This window comes from Egretta garzetta, unplaced genomic scaffold (assembly GCF_000687185.1).
Source record: "Egretta garzetta isolate BGI_Z169 unplaced genomic scaffold, ASM68718v1 scaffold250, whole genome shotgun sequence".
Taxonomy (NCBI): Eukaryota; Metazoa; Chordata; class Aves; order Pelecaniformes; family Ardeidae; genus Egretta; species Egretta garzetta.
In genome coordinates this window covers 687,280-708,560 of record NW_009258294.1, presented here as the reverse complement: position 1 = coordinate 708,560, position 21,281 = coordinate 687,280, and the positions used below count along the sequence as shown (strand labels likewise).

At 36.1% G+C, this 21,281-nt stretch overlaps 1 protein-coding gene across 7 annotated transcripts in view; it reads right to left on the bottom strand.

The window, feature by feature from the left end:
* The window catches only part of KDM4C (lysine demethylase 4C), a 290,608-nt gene that overhangs the window by 105,840 nt on the left and 163,487 nt on the right, over positions 1-21,281 (bottom strand). For all 7 annotated transcript variants that reach the window (XM_035893611.1, XM_009638241.2, XM_035893595.1 and 4 more), the window contains 2 exons: positions 19,595-19,947; positions 17,198-17,309 (listed from right to left, as the gene is read on the bottom strand). In XM_035893611.1, coding sequence (XP_035749504.1) covers positions 17,198-17,309; positions 19,595-19,947 — 465 coding nt within the window. The remainder of the gene's footprint in view (positions 1-17,197; positions 17,310-19,594; positions 19,948-21,281) is intronic.

The following is a 21,281-nucleotide window of genomic DNA, read 5'->3' as shown; positions in this document are numbered from 1 at the left end:
TTCTGTCCAATCGCATTTCTTCTATTGCTTGCAATTTTCCAGAACTGTAAAATAAATAGCTCTGAAATCAATGCCACTAGTTACATTTCTACCTGTTTACATTTTCCCTTACAGAACAGTCTCAAAGTGGCTTCATCTTTGCTAATGTATTTTCCATCTTCTTTCTTTGACGTTATTTTATTTCAGGAGCTTATACTGCCATTATTTTAAATATTTTCATTATAGTTGTGACCTCACAGAGAATTCAGGGCCTAACTGGGCCTTATGAAGAAAACAAAGAGGAACAAAAAATTTGCTGTGAAGGTTTGTAACTTACATCTTCCATATCTACTATCTATCACTTTGAAACTGATAGCCTTTGATTGCACCACTTCTTATCACTGCAGAATAATTATCCCATGCGTGTGGAAGTCTATACCCTGAACCTCAGCCTATTATGCTCCTTAGTCAAAAATCTATCTTCGGCTTTCCAGTCCTGGAATCAATTCTAGGATGATAGCTCTAGTTCTCTCACATAGTGCTTTGGTTTCCCACTGCCTCCAGCACAGTGCTGAGTTCATGACCATACTGGTTCTGCTTTTGATGAGAACAATATTTATATCTTAACTACATATAAAGTCCACAATTTCAGTTCCCTCTTGTGTGGTCTTTACAAATCCTTTCCAGACTGAGGGAGTGAAAAGAATAGAAGAGCCAGAAATAAAGCTGGCAGCACTATTACAACATTTTGTTGCTTTCAAGAGCTTTGTATTTATTTTCCAACCTCACTCCAACTGAAGCCAGGGACAAAGTGTCATATGCAGATGTACTGGACTGCATCTTCCACAACCTCCAAAAAATTAAACACTATTTTAATAAATTTATTTTCTCCTTTACATTACATTTAGAGCAACTACTTCCAGTTACTTATTGACTAGAAGCAAACCCTCCTCATTTGTGTCTGATGTCTAACACCTAATTCTGCATTCCATCTGCTTTGAGGTATGACTGTCTTCTCAATGCTCCTTACTGCAGTCTAAGCCTCTTTGCATGAACTATGGCACCCGAGCACTCTGATGTGATCCTCCTGCGTATTACACCCTGCAATCTCTCACTTCTCCACCACAACAAGCACAAAAGTAGAGCCAGGAAAGGAAAAATATCCCTCCTCCTTTCAGAGGGAGACTAGCTAATCCAGTAACTTTTTAAGGAATGTTACACTAACAGTATTCAAAATTAAGAACAGACAGAATGGATGTTCTAAAGGGATCTAAGCTTTGCCTGATCCTCTGCTATCACTACCTTGTGAGTTTCAGTTCTCTTCAAGAATTTCCTAGGCAACCTTGAGCTTAATTTATCATCTTTCAAGGGCTTCAGAAATATTAGTTCATATCCTTACAATCAACATTCAAAACAATATTTCAAAAGAAATCAATATTAAAAAAAAAGTTACCGTGTACATGACTCCCATTACAGAATATGACAATAACGCTGCCTTCAACAAATTTCTCACCAGGTAGAATATGCACTTTTCTATGTAAGTATTCTACATCAGTAGAACTTGGGCAGTTTCACTTTGTGCGCTTTTTCCAAGCTGCACTGATATCATTGACAGGAAGAATTTCCAGGTCAGATTCTCAGGTAGGACAGGTGTAGTTACCTTCCCAGTTTCCATGAAGTCAGAGAAGTTATGTACCATGAATAAAAACTAAGAATCTGGTTATCCAAAAGAGGCAAGGAAATAAAAAACACCTCTCCAACTGTTTGAGAGAAAGCATTGAGTATATAATCACTTGATGTAACAAATAATACTATATTGGCACAGTTTATAGCCCTTCTTCACTTGTCCATTTGACAATTCCAAAGCACTATTTATGTCCCAAAAAACATGGAAAATGTGAGGGGTTTTTAGAAATTTTTTTGCTATTTATCCAGTACTCCCACTTCCTTCTACTCTCTTTAATGACTCCTTTCATTATTTACTACATAACTGAAGAGCAATCAGTGACTTAGCCTAAAATAAACTTACTTTCTTGACTCACATTGGTATGTGTGATTTAAGGGTTGACATTCAGGTGCCTCATGTGAGCTCGGCAGTTTTTGACCAGGAATGTCTGGTAGAAGTATGGAAGTGCCCAGCATTTTCATATGCTTCTATACAATGGTACAAAAGACACAAGGCAAATGAAACATTCAGTTGCCTCCATTCAAAATCCATTTTAACTGAGGATTCACAAAGGAAGAATGGAGAACAATTTGTGGAGTCCATACTGACTGAAAAATCTCAGAAGCTTCATTGTCATAAGCTTTCTACTTCAACTACATATCAGTGCCATTTCCCAGTACTCAGGACCTTCAAAAACCATGTTGGTAGCATCAGTTCCCTCAGTGAAAAAGATTCAAACACTGCCATCCAAAAATCACACATCTACTTTACAAGCCCAGTAAATAATGTTTCATGAAACACTACGAACATGATGTTTCACTAAAAGTCTTACATGTTGGCATTTTTCTGAAAGAACTTGTAAATGTTGTCTCAGTTCTGGCAGAGCAAGTTTTGATGAACAGTCACTTATGCAACGCTGCCAAACAACAGCACTCTATAATATATGCCACTATTCAGTCAAACCTTCTTCGCGATTAACTAGCCTTGCTCTAAGAGCAGCTACCAATGGCCCAAGATGGACAATCCGAAAAATTCAGGTCAGCCAGTGCAGTGATATGAAACACAATATATGCCTATGGAGAGTATTTTCTTTGTGTAACACATAAAATGCAGCTAGGATGTCTATCTTGACTTCTATGTCTGCTGTAACCTGAATCAAATCACTGACACTTTCTCACAGTTCACTGCCAGTAAGTGTATGAACAGGACTCTGTACAGGTGCACAACAGAATTCACTGGTGAGAAGCTTTTTTCAGCTTTTCAGCACGAAACTCACATTCAAAATTAAGAATTAATCGAGACAAAAGTGAATAATGCATTCTTGATATTCTTTGGTAAAGAAACGTCAAATCAACGTAACTGTAGTTATACATCTTGCTGTCAGAAGGAATAAAAGAAAGTACAGGAATTGAACCTGCTAGCCATGACAAGGAAATTCAATATACATTTGCAGCTCAATTGACAGCACTGTTCAAAAGATTGCAAACTCTCATGCATAACACACAGTCACACTGACAAATGCTCAAAGAACCACCTTTAAAGTCTTCTGCTGATCTATTCCTGTTGTTTAATCTCCATCTGAATGATGACACTCTACTTTAGATATAGTAATTATTCCCACAGCAACAAATATGGTATCAAAAATTGAGACCATCACTTCAGCTACAAAAAGAAACATCTCTTTAGCAGAACACCTTTTCACACAACACCATGTTCAAGTGTAAATGTTATGCTTAACATGAAATATAAGTGCTACTTATAGGAATTCAGAATTTCATAACAATGCAACGGAACTATAATTATCTGATTCACTTTCTTACAGTCAAGCTCACTCTTTTCCTGAGACCATTTGTCTCCATACAAAGATGTATGTGCTCCCTCCCTTCTTCGAAGTGAAATTTTAGAAGAACCATCCAGCACGCTTTCTCAGGATGTATTAGAATTCCGTAACTATAAAAATACAGTACAGGGTTTCTTTAACTGCAAAAATGGAAATCACCTGGTTATCACATGAAGCCTCTACTATCTGGAACGTGACACGCCTGAGGAATTATATGAAATAAAAATTAAACAACCTACACTAAAATAAGCCTTTTTTAAATTAAAAAGGACTGTCTACACAACATCTTGCACCATGTAAAAATTCAGTTAAACTATTTTTTTTAAAAAAAGATTAAAAGAATATGACACTGCATAAGAAAGAAAAATAAAGACTTGTACTTACACCACTGGAAAAATCTACATGGACATGACCCTAAAAACATAGCTAAGGCAAATCAGTAACAGTTAGGACACAAAATTTACTACCACAGAACTTCCACAACCCATCATTGTTGTAAAGTTCAAAACATGGTTGTAAGTGTACATTATAAAATAAACTCTAATTTCAAACTAGCCCCTACCTTTGCAGCTGTAAATTAAACTTCACATCACCCTTGTGTAATGAATAAGAGCCATAGGGACCTTGTAAGATTTGGTTGATTAACAAGGATGTGTTACTCAAAGGAAACAAATGTGAAATTATCATTCAGAGATTCAAGAATTCCCTAATGACAAAGAAAGAAACAAAAACGCCCCAAATCATCTTATCTTTAAACAATTTAAAAGGAGCTCCATGCTCAATTAATATTTTCTAGGACAGAAGAAGAAATCTGGGGCATCCCATATACAGAAGAGGACCTATTATTAAGCAGACAGTCCTTCATTCTGCCTAACAAACACTGGCAGTCTCCTGAAATCCTCACGATGCTAGAGGTATAGTTTGTATGTAAATCGGGCACTGTTCTTCTAATTTACACTTTAATGTTCCATGCATCATGTGACCAACCAATAAAACCCTGAAACTGAAGAAGGTTCAGAGGACATGTGCAAGGGCTCTGTGCTTGGTCAGCCAGACCAAAATATGGGAGGTGTCAATATGGCTCAGACCAACATAGAGTACAAAAACTGAACAGTGAGCAAAATGAATTTTGAAGACAGCAACAGGTTTGAGCTGACTTCAACACATGTATTCCTTCCCAGCAAATGGCAACACTGCATTGCGACAGTGAGCGTATACAGACCAGTAATGGAAATCGTGTTTAGACTGTGATCCAACTGTATATTGCAATTGCTATACTGTGCTTGTATTGTGATTTCAGTGCATCACTGTATCACTCTGCTAATGCAAAATCCTGTGTAACATCAAATACCTTCCAGTAAATTTGGTATTAAATATTAAATACTTCTCGTGTGTAATATCTAAAAGAACCCAGTCAGAGAGTATCGAACTCTGGCACAAGGAACACAGAATTAAGTTCTTTAGAACTGGTATTAACTTGTATTTACAAGAAAAAAAAGACTGGTTTGAGTTCTGCTAGAGTGTTAGGCATTACAGTTTAAAGCAGCCAGAGGTCTGGGTAAGATGTAAACCTTTAAAGTTGGAGCATATCTTTAAATCAAGTTCAAAGGCCCTTTACTGGAAACACTTTGACAATATATCCTACTTGGATTTAAACACCTTATCGATATATTTTTAAATATATCACTGATTTTGGTATGCTTTCATAGTAACTATGTGTAGTGGCCTTCACACAATATGAGTGACATTTCTGCCTCTTACAGCCTCCCAAGGAGAGCTTATCATACAAGTCTGTTAGTACGCACGTTTTTTTTAAATACTCCTATATGAATGAAGCCTGTTTCTTGCAATTTCTGTTATGTTTCTGGCTGCAATTGTATCACATATTCATGCTGAAGTCCAAAATGGATCAATATCAGCCCCCAAAAAAGTATTAATGGGATGATGAAATGCAGGATATTCCTATGCATTTAAAAACATCTCCTTACTGCCACCCCAACAGTGGTCACAGATCTTGATTCTCCATGAACCACCAGAGCATTTTTACTTAACTGCAAATATAATGCCTCATTGTAATATAACCTTACCAGACACAATTCATAATGAGGCTAAATATTTTTTTTTTCCTGAGGGGATAGAGCAAGTGCTCTTTTTTCCAAAAGAAAAGCAGAAACCCTTGAAGAGCCAATTAATGACTTTAAATAAATGCGTAACAGTTGTTACAAACCTTACTATATCATATAATAATTCAGCCATAGTGGTACTGGTACTATAAGGTGATCAGCAATGTCAAATTCCATACTATTTCCTGCTATCATATTTGTACCTGAAAAGAATATTTATATGGGATTAATTAATCTCTGTAATGTAATTTTGGATATACCAGTTCTCATTAATGCAATTATTTATATGCATCTGCATCCCTGTATGTATTTAAGAAAAGTGAAACAATTCATTAAAACAAACTGTGCAGACAAAAAGAAAATTATAGCCCAGAATCTGTTTTGGTACAAAGGAAACTCCTTCTATAAAAAAGTACTTACAAACAGTTACTGTGCTGCTTTCCAAGTGGGTAAGTGAATGAAATAAATGTTTTCACAAATGTTATTGGCTTAATAGTTTGCGGCGAACTTGTTCCAACACTCCATACTATAGCTTTGAACGGCTTTTGCTTACTAAGTTAAACTCAAATTCTCAGACAGAAAACATTTGGGCCATTTGCAGAATGGGCTGTTGCCAGTATTTGCTGATTTAACCCAGCAGATGTGAAAAGCCATAGACGCTAATACAGTACAATTTGCTTTTGCCAATCTCAACAATGATTTTGCTGCTTGGGGTTATGTTCCACTGATGTTTACTGGCTTTGTACAGCAGCATTCTCTGCTATGAAGAGCATAGCAGCATCTGTTATTTTTCAGGTAGTTGAGCGTAATCTGAGCCCTGGGAGACATTATCTATAGTTTCAAATGTCCTGGAGGAAATAATAATAATAAAAAAAAAAGTCAGTCAGGGAAAAGACTTGCAACTTCAAAACTTTACTGTTCCTGCAGTATATCAGCAAACTCACGTTTCAGAAATTATGTTTCTTTTTTTCATTAATGAAAACCATAGATTTGATAGCAAAATATGAAAATGTAAACTTTTCAATTTCTTGTACTGTACAAGAAATTTAATTTCTGGTATGGTACTATACAGTATGTACTGTATACATAATATGTACTGTATACATACTATAAAGAATGCATACATTTTTGGTTAGAGAGTCTAATTGCTGAATTATCAATTAATACCTCACAAATAGCTCTCACCAAAATTGTATGTAAAGATAGCCGTTCTCAATCAGAGCTTTAGAGGCTAAGCCTAAGAGCTCCTGGATTAAATAATGTTTAGCTCACAAAATAAACTAATGGGGTGCTTTATTAAAGTAAATTTCAAAAGAGTGTAATATATCACTTTTAGCAAACCTCAACATGTTCTGAAAGGTCAGAAAAATCGTTCAAAAAATTTTTAAACAGACAATTTGACAGACTTGAAAGATGTATTTAGATACTGGGATACCCTGATTTTTCTTGAGCATATCATTAGAGTACCATAATGAAATTCACGTTTGTTTTGTGATTGAACTGTGTATTGCAATTGCTACACTTTGCTAAATGTAATTTGTACTTGTATTGTGATTGAACTATATATTACAATTGCTACACTCTGCTAAACATAATTTGTACTTTCACTGTGATTTAAGTGCATTGCTGTATCACTCTGCTAAATCGAAATCCAATGTAACTTCAACTAATTTCAAATAAAAAAAAAATTGTGTTATTCATTAAACCCTCTGCATGTGGAATACCTAAAAAAAACTGTTCAGAGTGTATTATACTCTGACATTAACTGGCGTAGTCAGTAGGATATTCCTGAGGGTGAGCAGTACCCATTAAAGCAGTAATGATTATTTTGTCAAAATATGCTTTCTGATTTGGTGTTAGTCACAAGTAAGAACCTAGCAGGGAAAACCTGCACTGTGATTAAGATTGGGTAGTGATAAGACTGGCCACGAACAGGACCACCACAATTTAAAAGATGAGACAGGATTATTATAAATAATAGCAAAGGCTGGAAAAATCTCACCAGTAACTTTGAAAAAGAGAATGGGAAAACCATAACCAGGATTTTTCATCGACAGCAGAACAAAGCACTGATCCCACTGATATTTATGATGAATTTGAAAAATTGAAAGGTTCTAACAAGATGAAGAAAGGAGAGAAAAGCAGGGCTTCACAGGTTGCCAGGTATTTACTTGTGAGTAGTGCAGAAGAAGAGGAGAAATGAACACATAGCATGCTAGAACAAGAAAAAGAAACAGTCATAAAAGATAGCATAATGCGTAAGTAATGTACAAAGAGAATCAAAATAAGTTCTTAGACTCAAAGTTGCAGCCTCAAATCATATGTGATGCCCACACACATAGAGATCATTTACTATGGTCTATTGAAATAGACCTCATTCAAGTGATGGCCACCATGTACACCAAAGACAATGAATGATCAAAGATAATCTGATTTGATACTGATCCTTTTCAGGGTGTTAATTCAGGTGATCCATGAGAAGAAAGTATTGTGAAAGGGTTTGCTTCCATGGCGAAATCCAAACGGACAAAGCAAGCAATGGGCCTGAACCAGTTGCAACCCACCTATTCCTTCCCAGAGACTGGAAACGTCCAGCATTGTGACAGTAAACTGACATGAGACACCAGTAATGAAATTCACATCTGTATTATGACTGAACTATATATTGCAATTGCAGTACTCTCCTAAACATAGTTTGTACTTGTACTCTGATTTGACTGCACACTGTATCACTCTGCTAAATCAAAATCCCATGTAATTTCAACTGACTTCAATAAGTAAATTCTCTATTATGCACTGAATTTTCCATATGTGGACTATCTAAAAGGACCATGTCAGATTGTACTGGTCCCCAACTTTTTCCCTCTAATAAATGGCAAGCTAACTAAAATGCATTTGATTTACATTGCTATGCTGATGATGAACTAACTTTGAGAAAGCTCTTAGGACTCATGGTGTAGAGAATCAGTTTACATTTACATAAGTTTTAAAACTAGTCTTACAGGACTACAGAGCTGACATTTTTTAAAACTACCATTTTTGTTTGCTTACTAATTCTTGCAACAAAATCATTTTCTACTTCAGACAGTGGTCCATAAAAGTACCCAATAAATATAAGGGATAAAGATTAATCTTTCATCCACTGAATTCCCCAAATAGCTATACAACTTTTTATGAATACGGAATGAAGAATTGAGCCCTAATAGTTAAGGCTCAAATTGTCAAAGATGTCTACTAATTCTGGCTAACTAAGCTGAAGCACAAGCAACAAATTCTTACCAATACTAAAAACCATGAACTCCCTAGTGACTCAAAAAATACAGATACTTACCTTGTCCAAAAAATAAGCTCAAAGGTGACCCACTAGTCAAGCAACTGTATATAAAATGTGGACATGAGGCTACAGAAAGGGAAATGTTCTTATATCTATAAGAACTGCCAACACAAAATATGTATAGTACATTTGTGTTATAATTTCCATTTTCATATACATGCACATTATAGCAATTCCAGTAATTTCACATTACACACTGTGTAAGTTTAAACAATAGCCACTGCATTTGTGATTTAGTTCAAAGAGGCATCTCATCAAAAGCAAAACAGAAACAAAAGAAAACCTGCTGGAATTTACTGCACAGCCTACCAGCAAAAAGCATAGCTGTCTGTGCAAAACCATCACAAGAACAGACTATAAGCTAAAGACTGGCAGATATCTGCTCTCTTGAAAAGCTTTCACAGCACTGTAAAAGACTTACTACCAGCTGCTTTCTCCACTCCATTCCCCCACATACAATGTCAACAATGTAAAATTAGCTTATCATCAAGAATTCAATGAAATACATACAGTTCTCTACATAAAAGTCAAACCCATTACTTTACTTAATTCTTCTTCTTTATTTAAAATTAGTATCTTGTGAACCTCTGGAAACTTAAGGGATGACCCCTGAAAACCAACACTGGTGTGGTCTCTACCTTTATTAATTACCCACTGGAGTTAACAAACATGCATTATGTTATCAGTGTAGAAGTATTACCATAGTAGGCTTTTTCTTCACAATTTTCTTTCTGCCTTCTAAGAATTTTCCAAGCTAGCACACAATCTAACTCTTACTATTTTCTAAAACACTCTATAAAACTTGTCCAACCTACTTGGCACTATGTGCATCTGTTCAAAATTAGAAAAATAGAGAAAACTTTCAATCTTCAGGCATGTCTTGCCTGTTAATAGAAAGGGTCACTGAGATATGACAGAATTATTTGGTACTTCTTCCTTATTCGAGAAATTAAAATGTATCTTCACTGGCCATACTGCCTAGTACTACACAGTCAAAAATATATCCAAGTATTTAAAGCTGTTAGAGTGTTTTAGAAATATTACAGAGCAGATTCACCAACATACTCTTGTTTTATGCTGCTCTAAAGACAAAAAACTGTACCAAGTGGGGAAAACATATTTCAAAGTTATTTTGTATCTCTCAGGCAACACAAATCTAACCTATGCCAATATGCCATTCCAGCATAAGTCCCTCTGGGCAAAACACAAGTGAAATTTTGAGGAACCAGCTTACTTGAATGCTTACATATAAGGTTGTGCTGAAGTTTTCCACTTGAACCAAGGTCTCGGGTAGTTACTTTTCTTCATAAATTAAGTATGGAAGATGAGAAACAGAAATACTCCATCACAGATCCAAATTCACATGACAAATCAATGCCTGAATTGGAATTATAAATTTATAGCTTCAGGCTACAGTCCCTACACAGATCACTGAAACAAATATCCCATAAACACTCCATACACTATCAGCCAAGAAAAAGCATTTAGTAAAACCCTATTGGCATTAAAATCAAGTCACTTCCAATACTCATAGTTTACAAAGCAACTTCAGATTTTGACAAAGGCAATGATAACTCTACGGGCTAGATTTTTTTTTAGTTTGGAAAAAAAAAATTACTACTATGATATCTTGGAACCAGGATAATTTATTAAGCAATTCTCTTTACCAATACCTCAGGTATTATGGATGACAAGCTAGACATGAGCCGGCAATGTGCGCTGGCAGCCCAGAAGGCCAACCGTTCTCTGGGCTGCATCAGGAGAAGCGTGGCCAGCAGGTCGAGGGAGGTGATTCTGCCCCTCTACTCAGCTCTGGTGAGACCTCACCTGGAGTACTGCGTCCAGCTCTGGAGCCCTCAGCACAAGAAGGACATGGAACTGTTGGAACGGGTCCAGAGGAGGGCTACAAAAATGATCCGAGGGCTGGAGCACCTCTCCTATGAGGACAGGCTGAGAGAGTTGGGCTTGTTCAGTCTGGAGAAAAGGAGGCTACGGGGAGACCTGATTGCGGCCTTCCAGTACCTAAAGGGGGCCTATAGGAAAGATGGGGAACGTCTTTTTAGTAGGGCCAGCTGTGTTAGGACAAGGGGAAATGGTTTTAAACTAGAACAGGGTAGGTTCAGGCTAGAGGTAAGGAAGAAATTTTTTACAATGAGGGTGGTAAAACACTGGAACAGGTTGCCCAGAGAGGTAGTGGAGGCCCCATCCCTGGGAACATTCTTGGCCAGGTTGGATGGGGCTCTGAGCAATCTGATCTAGTCAGCAGTGTCCCTGCTCACTGCAGGGGGGTTGGACTAGATGACCACTAGTGGTCCCTTCCAACCCTAAACATTCTATGATTCTATGATTCTATGATTATCCTCATTAAATGCAAGATACACATTTTCTGTATTTCTCTTTGGACCATAATTACGGAAACAGAAGCTCACTCCAGAAGATAACCTTACAGAAGAGACATCTGTCTCCTTGGCAAACGTCATATCCAGTTTGCCTACTGATTCCATAGCTATCCTTGAGAAGGCTATTGAGAGGCAACAGTAATGCAGCAAGAAATTCATTTTCATTTTGGCATACTTGATACCGAGAAGCTATACATGCCTGTGTAGCTAAGACTGCAGTTCTATCCACTCCTTTTAAGAGGTAAAATACTATCTTTTAAAGCTAAGAAAGCTGTGCAATTAGAGTTGTAAGGTTTATCTAGAGGACAATAAGTCTTGATGATCACTACATATACCACTGTCCGGCAAATGAGGCATAAATGTTAGAAGAACTGTTTTGTATTCCCCTGTTGAATCAAAATAACGGCTACTCTTAGATCCTGGCATTTGTAGATATCCACTCTAAGGAGATAAGCGCTGCTTGTGAAAGATGTCAAGGGACAAGAGCCGCCAATGGCAATAATCAGAGTTGTCAGTTCTTGCCATTTCTGTGGGCTGCTAGCCCACAAGCTTGACAAGAGTACTGGGCATTCAGTAAAAGCATATATTTGACCTTTCAACACCTCCCTTTCCTAAATACCTACTAAAGATTCTACCACAATTTTGTGAAGTTTTTGTGAGTCTTCAGGGTATTGCATGCTATATAAGTGCTAAAACTTTTAATTAACTATGGTAATCATATCTTCAAAATTTGATTTAAAGAAATCAGAAGCAATGTAGGTACCAGAGGAAAGGAGAGAAAACACATTTTTCTAACATAGTGATACTGTTGCAAGTGGTAGATAGAGCTGGTCTCTTCCAATGCTAGATGATGAAGTATGAAAAATGCAAATTCTGTACTTGATTAATTCATAATCACACAAGAGCAAAGCATTTTTAAAGAAGTAAAACTCCACTCAAAAATCAGATCAATACAGTATGGGAGTCAAAGCAGTACTGCAAATTATAATATTAATGTGGCAAAAATAAATATGCCTCTATCAATTGGTTAACAATTTCTTCTCTACTTCCTATGTAACACCAGAAAAAAAAGAGTTAACATTTCTTTCTGAAATAAGAATCTTCAAGCAGATTCTGGCATTTTAAGCTCTGAAGCAAAAGAATCATAATTGCATCTACAAGTGTAATTTTCCCCTATTCCAGCATGCTTAACCTATTTATGACGTTACTGAACAATGCCTTATATGGCTTAACTACTACTATCAGATCTAGCACATCTCACAGAATGCTGAGAGTGAATGTAAACCAAAGCAGCTCTATCTTCTGTCATAGCAGAAGGAAAACTACAGCTGTAAAACTAGCAAATTTCACTAATCAAATTCTTGTCCAAGCCACTCCTTCCATTCACAATAGTCTTCTCTCTTTCTGTTTCCTTATCTTACAAAGTACTGAAAGCAAAACCACTTTGAACTTCTGAATCATGTTTAAAACACTAAAAACAAGATACAAAGAAACCCATACTGAATTCAATCTATACACTATCATTATATCATTTAGGGCAATGGGAAATTTTAGTCAACTTCAATCTAAAAACAATTTCTAATGTTGCGTGCCCAAATATTGCTGGAAAGAAATCTCTGGGACCAATCAATGTGCATCCAAAGACAGTACGCCTGCTCCTTCTGCTGAGTTTGCTTTTTTATTGCTTAAGTGAGCAGAAATGTAACTACATTAAATACAAAAGAATAATATTACCACAAGCTAATATACTGCATTGAGCATAAGACCAAGGTTCATTACATAAAAATTATTAGTATTTTGAGTGTGTCATGCAGCTGTACTGCTGCACTTATTTTTCTAAACTGGCAGCCTGAGCTATAATTTCAGGGATTGATTCCCCAGTCTCCGGTATTTTTCACTGCTCAGTCCTTTAGGCAATAATTCCACAAAAACAATCATAATAAGGGAGACTCAGAAGTCAGGCGTACATGGGGAAAAGCTTCAGGGAGAGTAAAAAAAAAAATTTAACACCAGTAGACCACAAAGAAACAATTAACCCAGTCATTTTTCTGTAGCAGAAACATTCAGATCATAAAGAAACATACACATAAAGAAGCATATGCAGTGATAAAAAGAAAACACAGAACTCAATGTTCAAGCAATCCTGTCCAATAAAAATGAATTTCTTTCAAAGAACTCTGTATTAATAGTAAATCAAAAAAAGTCTGCGCTAAGATTTAAGCATGCTGTCAAATATGATAGTATTCTATTTGCAAAATTATGATTCTGAAATGGCTGACAGTGTCAAAGAATGCTGCTTTCATATTATTAATGGCCTCTGATCACCTCTATTCACAGAAACTTCCTAATAGAACCCTAAAATCTGAAGGCCTTTAAATATATTAATTTGAATATAAATTATCTGTATAGAAATGGCTACAGACTATCCAAGTTATGGTAAGTGACATGATTTGCAGATGAACTATAAAGCCCCAATTTCTTAATTTTTCATAACAGCACTAGCCCTTATCTTCTTCCTCCATTTTGTTTACATTTATGATTTTACTGGACCCAGATAAATTAAAATATAAACTAATTAATCAGTACACAAATCCTCCTTGTAAAGGAATAGATGAACTCAAAAATTACAGTACTAAAAGACTATGGTATTACAGCCATTACCGGCATTATATTTGTTCAGAAAAAAAACAGAGGAGAAGAACCGAGTAAGTATGAATTACATTTCTGGTAACTTCACCTTCACGAAGAGGAACATAGTCATTAGTACATTGATACTGATTACCCCCCTGATACCTGACAATAAAAGTTCTTGAAAATGATCAGAAAAATCTCCTTTGGCATTCTTCTAGCCACAGATCTTTAACTCACATGCCAGCATGTGCCAGGAAAGCTAATGAAGCTTCAGTTTGCCAGTCTCCCTCAGCAGTTCTTCAATCTCTGTCTCAGATGTAAACATTCTGCTCTCCCCAAATCTATTGTTTCTCTTCTGGTATTCTCACAAAAGCATGATGACAAATTAGATCACAATGAGAAACAGACCATGAAAATAGTATCAAATTCCAGTTCCAGCTAGGAAATACCAATAATTGCCATGTCCAATAAAACTCATAATTACTTCCTTCAATCAATAAGCAGACAGGTGCTTAAAAGCTGCTTGAAATTATTCTAAGACAACATTTTCTTTTCTAAAAAATATACACCCTTACCTACAAGAAGGACAATCATCATGTAAAGAGGGAAGACTGGAAGGTATATGATTTCATGTTGGGAAGGTGCTACTTTCACATAAGACACAAGGAAGCTGGCAAGGTACTGTATAAGACGGCAAGCAAAGAGCAGAATGCTTGACATCAACAAACCAGTGTCATCACATCATCATCTAGCCATCTAGATTATATCATACACAAATCATGCTTAAATACGAGTTTTACACTATTTCTTAACTATAAAGTTGAAAAAGCATCAGCAGGCAAAAGGAATATAATCTCTAATTAAATAAGAGCAATTTCACTACAACCTACCACATATTTAAATCTTTAATTACTTTACTAGATGAATCTTAATATTAATATCATCCTTTTTGTGTAAATTACCATAACACTTTCTGAAATATGCTCTGTCTAGCCCTCAAGGTACCTAAACTTATCCATATATGATACTGATCATGGAACTAAGCTGTCTCTAATTTTCAGAAAGATGCTTAACAGCTAATTGAAGTATCACGCCTGGCAAAACTGCTGCTCAGATAAAAAAGAAAGAGAGTACGATTTCCCAAACCAGTGAGATGGAAGCAAAAATCAATAACTTTAGGCTTGGAACAAGTAGGCAGTTGTACTGATGTGGGACCAGTGAAAATCACAGTACCCAGCTAAACAATGCCTAAATTGGTGCTAACTGAAAGCATAATATTGCTTAGTTACAAGAATAATAATCAATTAACAGGCATGCTGCCTCTCTCTGAAGCCAAGAAAGTTTATCTGTAGCTGTAAGAAACAGCTACTGTTGACTAGAGATCAGGAAAAAAAAAGGGGGAAACAACTGAGGGGAAGAAAAAGATCAGGAAGCCCAGCAAGACTCTTCTACCACTTAAAGTATAAAATAAGAGTTCCAAGCAAAATGCAGGTACAAAGTGTAAGCAAACACTGAAACATACAGCAATGTTGGAATCAGAGATGCTATCAGCTCCATTCTGCACTACACAGAGTATCAAAGTGTCTAAGAGAGCGTGAGGACCAATCTCCAGTTCTGCTAACTGAAGAGATTCCAGAGAACAGTACCCAAAAAACCCATGCATTACAGAACTAAAATGCTAAGGCAATATGAAAAAGGAATGTATTTGTTTTCCATTTTGATGGATAGTTTTGATACACAATTTGATAAGTCTCACAGGCAACGTCTGACAGAATAAAGTAGTTTTATTCATCAACTTTGGCTGGCTGTATCTGTGATTTCTGGGTAAAGCAGATTTACTTTTTCTATTTACTTCAGAGAAGCAAATCCCCATCTTGGGTAAATTTCTTAGCTTTTGTAGCCTGCCTGCACAAGATGGTGACTCTCTAAAGTTAAAGCACTTGGGTAAGCTCCCAAAAAGAGCATCTGAGAAGTTCTGAGTACTGTTTTAGTATTTTTGATTACTGTGGTATCTAGTTACAGAGCACTAAATTCATGGCTGCATAATTATTTACTTATTGATTTTGTACAGAACTCTGTTCTATATATCACTGTGTCTTATCATCATTTATGGACATGCTTCTTTTTCTTAATTCCTACTTCATTTTATTGCTTGAAGTGCCTGAAGGTGCCATACAGTATACAATAACATGCATATCTACAATCTATAGTGAAGATCTGGACAAGCGTATTCAAAATGATTGCCTAACATTCTGCTTCTTATTTATGCAATTAAGTTAAACAATGGAATTTCATGGTCACTACTTAACATTAAAATAAATTTTTTAAAAATTACTTAAAGCACCTAAATGCCAAATTAGATGCCCAGTCTTACACATTCCCAGGAAGGCCATTTACCCTACTTCCAGTTGCTTTGTGCCACTTAAAAGTTAGCAGAAAACTGCTCTAAGAAAATGTCTGAAGAATTGTTCAGTTGGAGAAATAGGAAGGAGACCTTTTGCTGCTTTCTACTACATAAAGGTTATTTTCATTATGTCTAAAAACATACATAGAGATATGGGACACGTAAATGACATGCATCAAAATCAGTTTTTAAATTACTATTTTAAAATCAATGGAGTAAAATTGATTTACCAAAACTACAGGGAATTCTTTCCATATGAAACTAAGCACAAGCCTGGAAATCAAGACAATTGAAAATACTGTTGATAAGCTTTTCATGATACCCAGACTTCTGTAGCCTTTCTCCTGAATGAGAACTACAGTATCTTAATACACTGACTCCCAAATATCCAATGTCTATCAAAAAACACACAACAAGGAAAAAGTAGCTTTAAAGCAGTGTAGGGTACTACGGCTTACACATAAGATTTGTATTCAAATTATTTTATGTAACCTTTATCTATGTTTACACAATTAAAAACTTGTTCTTAAACATAACTGCTGTGAGTTCTAATAAGGAATATTTGATCAGTGAATATACTTGTTTTAAATGATGTCTTATTGTTCAGAGCTTTTTGCAAAGAGAGATCCAATGTTTTTAGAAGAATCTGAGTGAACACAGGCAAATAGTGCATGACCTCTCTTGTGAATTCAGAGGCCTCATTGCTTACATTTCCCATGCAGAAATTATTTCATTTTGGTTGTTTTTCCAAATGCCTATAGCTATGGTCTCATAAAGACAGAAAAAGGTCATTAGAAAAATATATTAAATAGTATACTCACCTTCATCACTAGTTGCTTGCTGTTTAACCAAAGTCATTGGAGATCTGGCTGGGGGTTTACTCAGTGGATGACGCCAACTCTTACACATTTTCTTTCTTTCAACTTCAGCTGACTGAAAATGAAAAAACACAATTCATTTAGTATGTAATTCTGCAAAGTTAATTTTGATGAACAAAAATATTCTCCTATAAACGAGCACAGATGTCAATTCTGTAAATACTATCAGGGTACCTGAAGCACCGTTAGTGTACCAATAAATCATTTGTCTCTAAGTTAGAATATATACTTTAATTAAAAAAGAGCAATCCTTGTCAAACACAAACAGTTTGAGGTATAAGTTACTGCAGGCCTTCCCAAATTACAAAGCATAAATCCTGGTTTGCTCTGGTGAGAGGAAGAACAGCCCAAACAATTCTGCAGAAACAGAAGTGCAATGCAGCCACTAACCGTGGCTGGGAAAATGAGGCAGAAACTCACTGACTTCTTTTGTGAAAGAATGCAAAATTCCTGAGGAAGTGAAAAAATTATCTGGAGTTGAGTTAAGAAATTAAGGGTCCTGATAGACAATTAACATGTTGATATGGGATATGAGGAAACTATTTTCTTCCTCAAGCAACCTTATGTAAATTCATCTTGAAGTTACCCAAGTTTCAAGAACTAAAGCCAACGCTAAAAACTCTAGAAGTGCAGCTTTCATAACTCCAGATCTGAGTGCTGGTGGGGGAATCACAAAGTAAACCACCTGCTGATGGTATCTGGAGGTTCAGGAGCAGAAGGTGGTCAAGCACACTGGCAGAAGAGTGGGAAGGACAGACTCTCACACAATTCCTATGGACCACAGCATTCTGCTCCTCAATGCCCTAAATCTAACCTATGAGGTTACACACATGCCCCTTTACTGAACTGAGGGTTGGAAATTACTACTATGAAATGGGAAGTAAATGACAAAACAACATCATATTTACTGTGATAAGCAGAGGGAGGAAGATGTGGTTAAAGCACAGGACATGTTTATGATCTAGAAAAAAGTTACCAACTAGGTAAAAAGGGAAAGAAGATCAGACATTAATTGCATTGGTACAACAAGTTTCTTCACTTGTAATAAAAGAGAAAGAGTATGCAATTATACTGGAGAATATCTGAAACCTCATATATAAATGGCTGAAAGGCACAGAAAGAGATAAATATAATCTCTAATATTCGATGATTAAAACACTGAGATATTTATAGTGCTCCTTATTATTACAGTGGACGGGCTAGAGCCAAGATTATTAAAACTCACAACATTGCAAAAAAATCATCAGTGCACAGTTCATGTATGTGAAAGGGTCAGCACAATTTTACTCTGGCTTCTAAAGTAAAAGAAAGCCACTGTGACTACCACCACAACTTAATTTTTCATTACACTGCCCAAAGTCAAAGCTGCCCACCATTCATAGCAGAATAGCAAAAGTAAAAAAAAGACTAAGTTTATAGGTGCTCCCTATGAGAAAACATTATTAAACCTACTATTCAAAAAATTAAAAATATATTCCTTTTATTAGAGGGATCTTTTCCTTCAAGTGTCTCCTTTACACGTATTAGGCTATTTCCAAAATCCAAGAACAGCAAGTTTCAGACCCTGAAATCATACTGTCGTATCAACCTGCTATAGCCATGTCCTGAAGATTCACTTTCTCCAACTACAATACTATGGATAAAGTTGCAATTAAAGCAAGACAGTCTGTAAGATTTCATCAACTATGTGAGATAATATAATAGAATGAAAGCAAATTTTGTTTCCACCTAACTACATACAGAGACACGTTTCAGTTTTGCTTGATCCACTTCTTCATTTGAGAAAGGCCTCAGTCCAAAAAGTCAATTACCATGAGCTTCCACACTCATACGTTCAGTCCTTGGACAGTAAGTCTTTCAGAATCAACCCATTCTGCTGACATTTTACCATCATACTGTTAACTCTCCTTAAGACTCAGTCAAAATAGCCATTTTTTTGAAACACAAATATATGATACCAAATACAGCACTCATCTCTAATAATTTCAATTTCACATCAATAGCAATAATTAAAGCTGATAGCCTTGCTCATACTGGCAGGCAGCGAACATGGGAATAGCTTGAGAATAGTTGCTGACAGTTTGGATTCACAGATATGAAGTGAAATTACTAGATATCTAAAATCAGAGGGAAAATATGTCAACAAGCAAGCTCCAGAAACATTCTGCTTTTGGATCCAAATTCCCACTCTTGCCTGAACACTTCAAAACATGTTCAAATTAGCATCTGATTAAAATCATGCATATTCTTAAGTGCATCAGGTCTCATTAGAAACATGTTCATTCACATTTCATTAAATCAGGAATATATTACTATAATGATGTAATTTGCTTCACATACACTGGATGTTTCCATGCCATCTTCTCCATCCTTTTTTACAATGGGCACTTCTCCATGTTCCAAGCTACTTCCACAGCTTTCCAGGTCGCTGACATCATCCTCTATCGAGACATTTTCCTCTTTATCTGGGTTTTCTGCTTCAGAAGCATGTCCTTCTGACTTACGGTATGGTATGGATGAAACAGACTGATTCTGAGATTTCAAACTCTCTTCTTTTCTACAGCTATCAGAATTGGGCATGAGGGCTACAGAATCTACAAGTGTAATGAGAGGATGACTGGAATCTGTCCTGTCCTCATCTTCCATTTTTAGTGCAGGAGCAGGGCTTGAAAAAGAGTCTGAATGGATGCTTCCTATAGATCAAGAATATGATTTGTTAATAAATCGCACTTAATATTACTGTATTTCATTTCACAAGAACCTGAGTTATTCAAATTCAAAGCATGGTTCCTCATTTAGGAATCACACAGAAAAGCACTTGGTAGAAGGACATATAAAATGTGGAGTATATGTTTAATCAAAGAATAAATTAAATGTAAATGTTGTGGGTTTGGAATGTGAAATACAGCTTTAATCATTTAATCGTTATTTTGTATTTGAATTACAACAGGTCTTCATGTATTCGAAATAATCAATATTCATGTAGCTTGTTTACTCTGACAGCCCACAAGCACTTTGACTAGTCGGAAAAAAATACAAAAGGTTGGTATATTGAACATTATACTCTGCATTTATACCTATTATGCCTGTTTTAAAAATGAAAATAAACAAAGACTAATGGCTTTTAATTAGGAAGATATATTTCAAATAGATATCAAGAACATTTTGAAAACAGCAGCACCGGTCTAAAAATGAAAAGCAATTAGCATAATTTTATATTTCAACAATTAGCATCATTTTATATTGCAGTGATGCTGAAGGGTGAAATTGTGTGGATTTTGCTTTATTAAAATTCTTCATCTGCTGATGCTTGCATGGGATAGACAGAACAACGTGTTAGAGATGTCACCCAAAAAACACGTTCGTGAAGAACTCTATAGTACACACCACAGCGGATTTTTATTCAGCAGCACATCCAAAGCATTAAAGAAAACAGTCTCTGTAAAGTCCCTCTCCCTTCTTTCTTTATTATGGTTACTTGAACTTGTTTTTCTGAAAAACTCCCTTTTCAGGTCAAATGAATACAAAATTTAGTAATATAAAGCCCATCCAATACCAAAACATAATCTCTGGGTATGAAAAGCACTGCCTAAACAGAGCATAATGGACATATTAGCCAGAGATAATGCAAGACAACCAACCATCTCCAACATGAGCACTGGAGCTTCCACCATCCTATCTAAAAAGGTCCTTTTCCTTACAAAGGTCCAGGCACCACCCTTTAATAGCACAAAGGAAAGAGGATAGTGCTTCACTCTTCTCTGCTCCCTTCCCTTGTCAATGAACACAGAATGGCTGCTAAGTAAATCCTAGTTTCTCAGTGGTCACAAACACTCCTAACCTCTGTTAAAAGTTGGGAAGCTGTAAAGGAATAGCACCTTTAAAAAAAAAAAGATCACTAGAACAGACCTGGAAAAGTTTTGACAGAGCACCAATTAATTTGTATGTAGGAATTTCTAAGCCTCCACATTGGAATACTCACTTTGTTATCTTTATGAGGATCAATCCTGCCGTTTATCACCTCCAA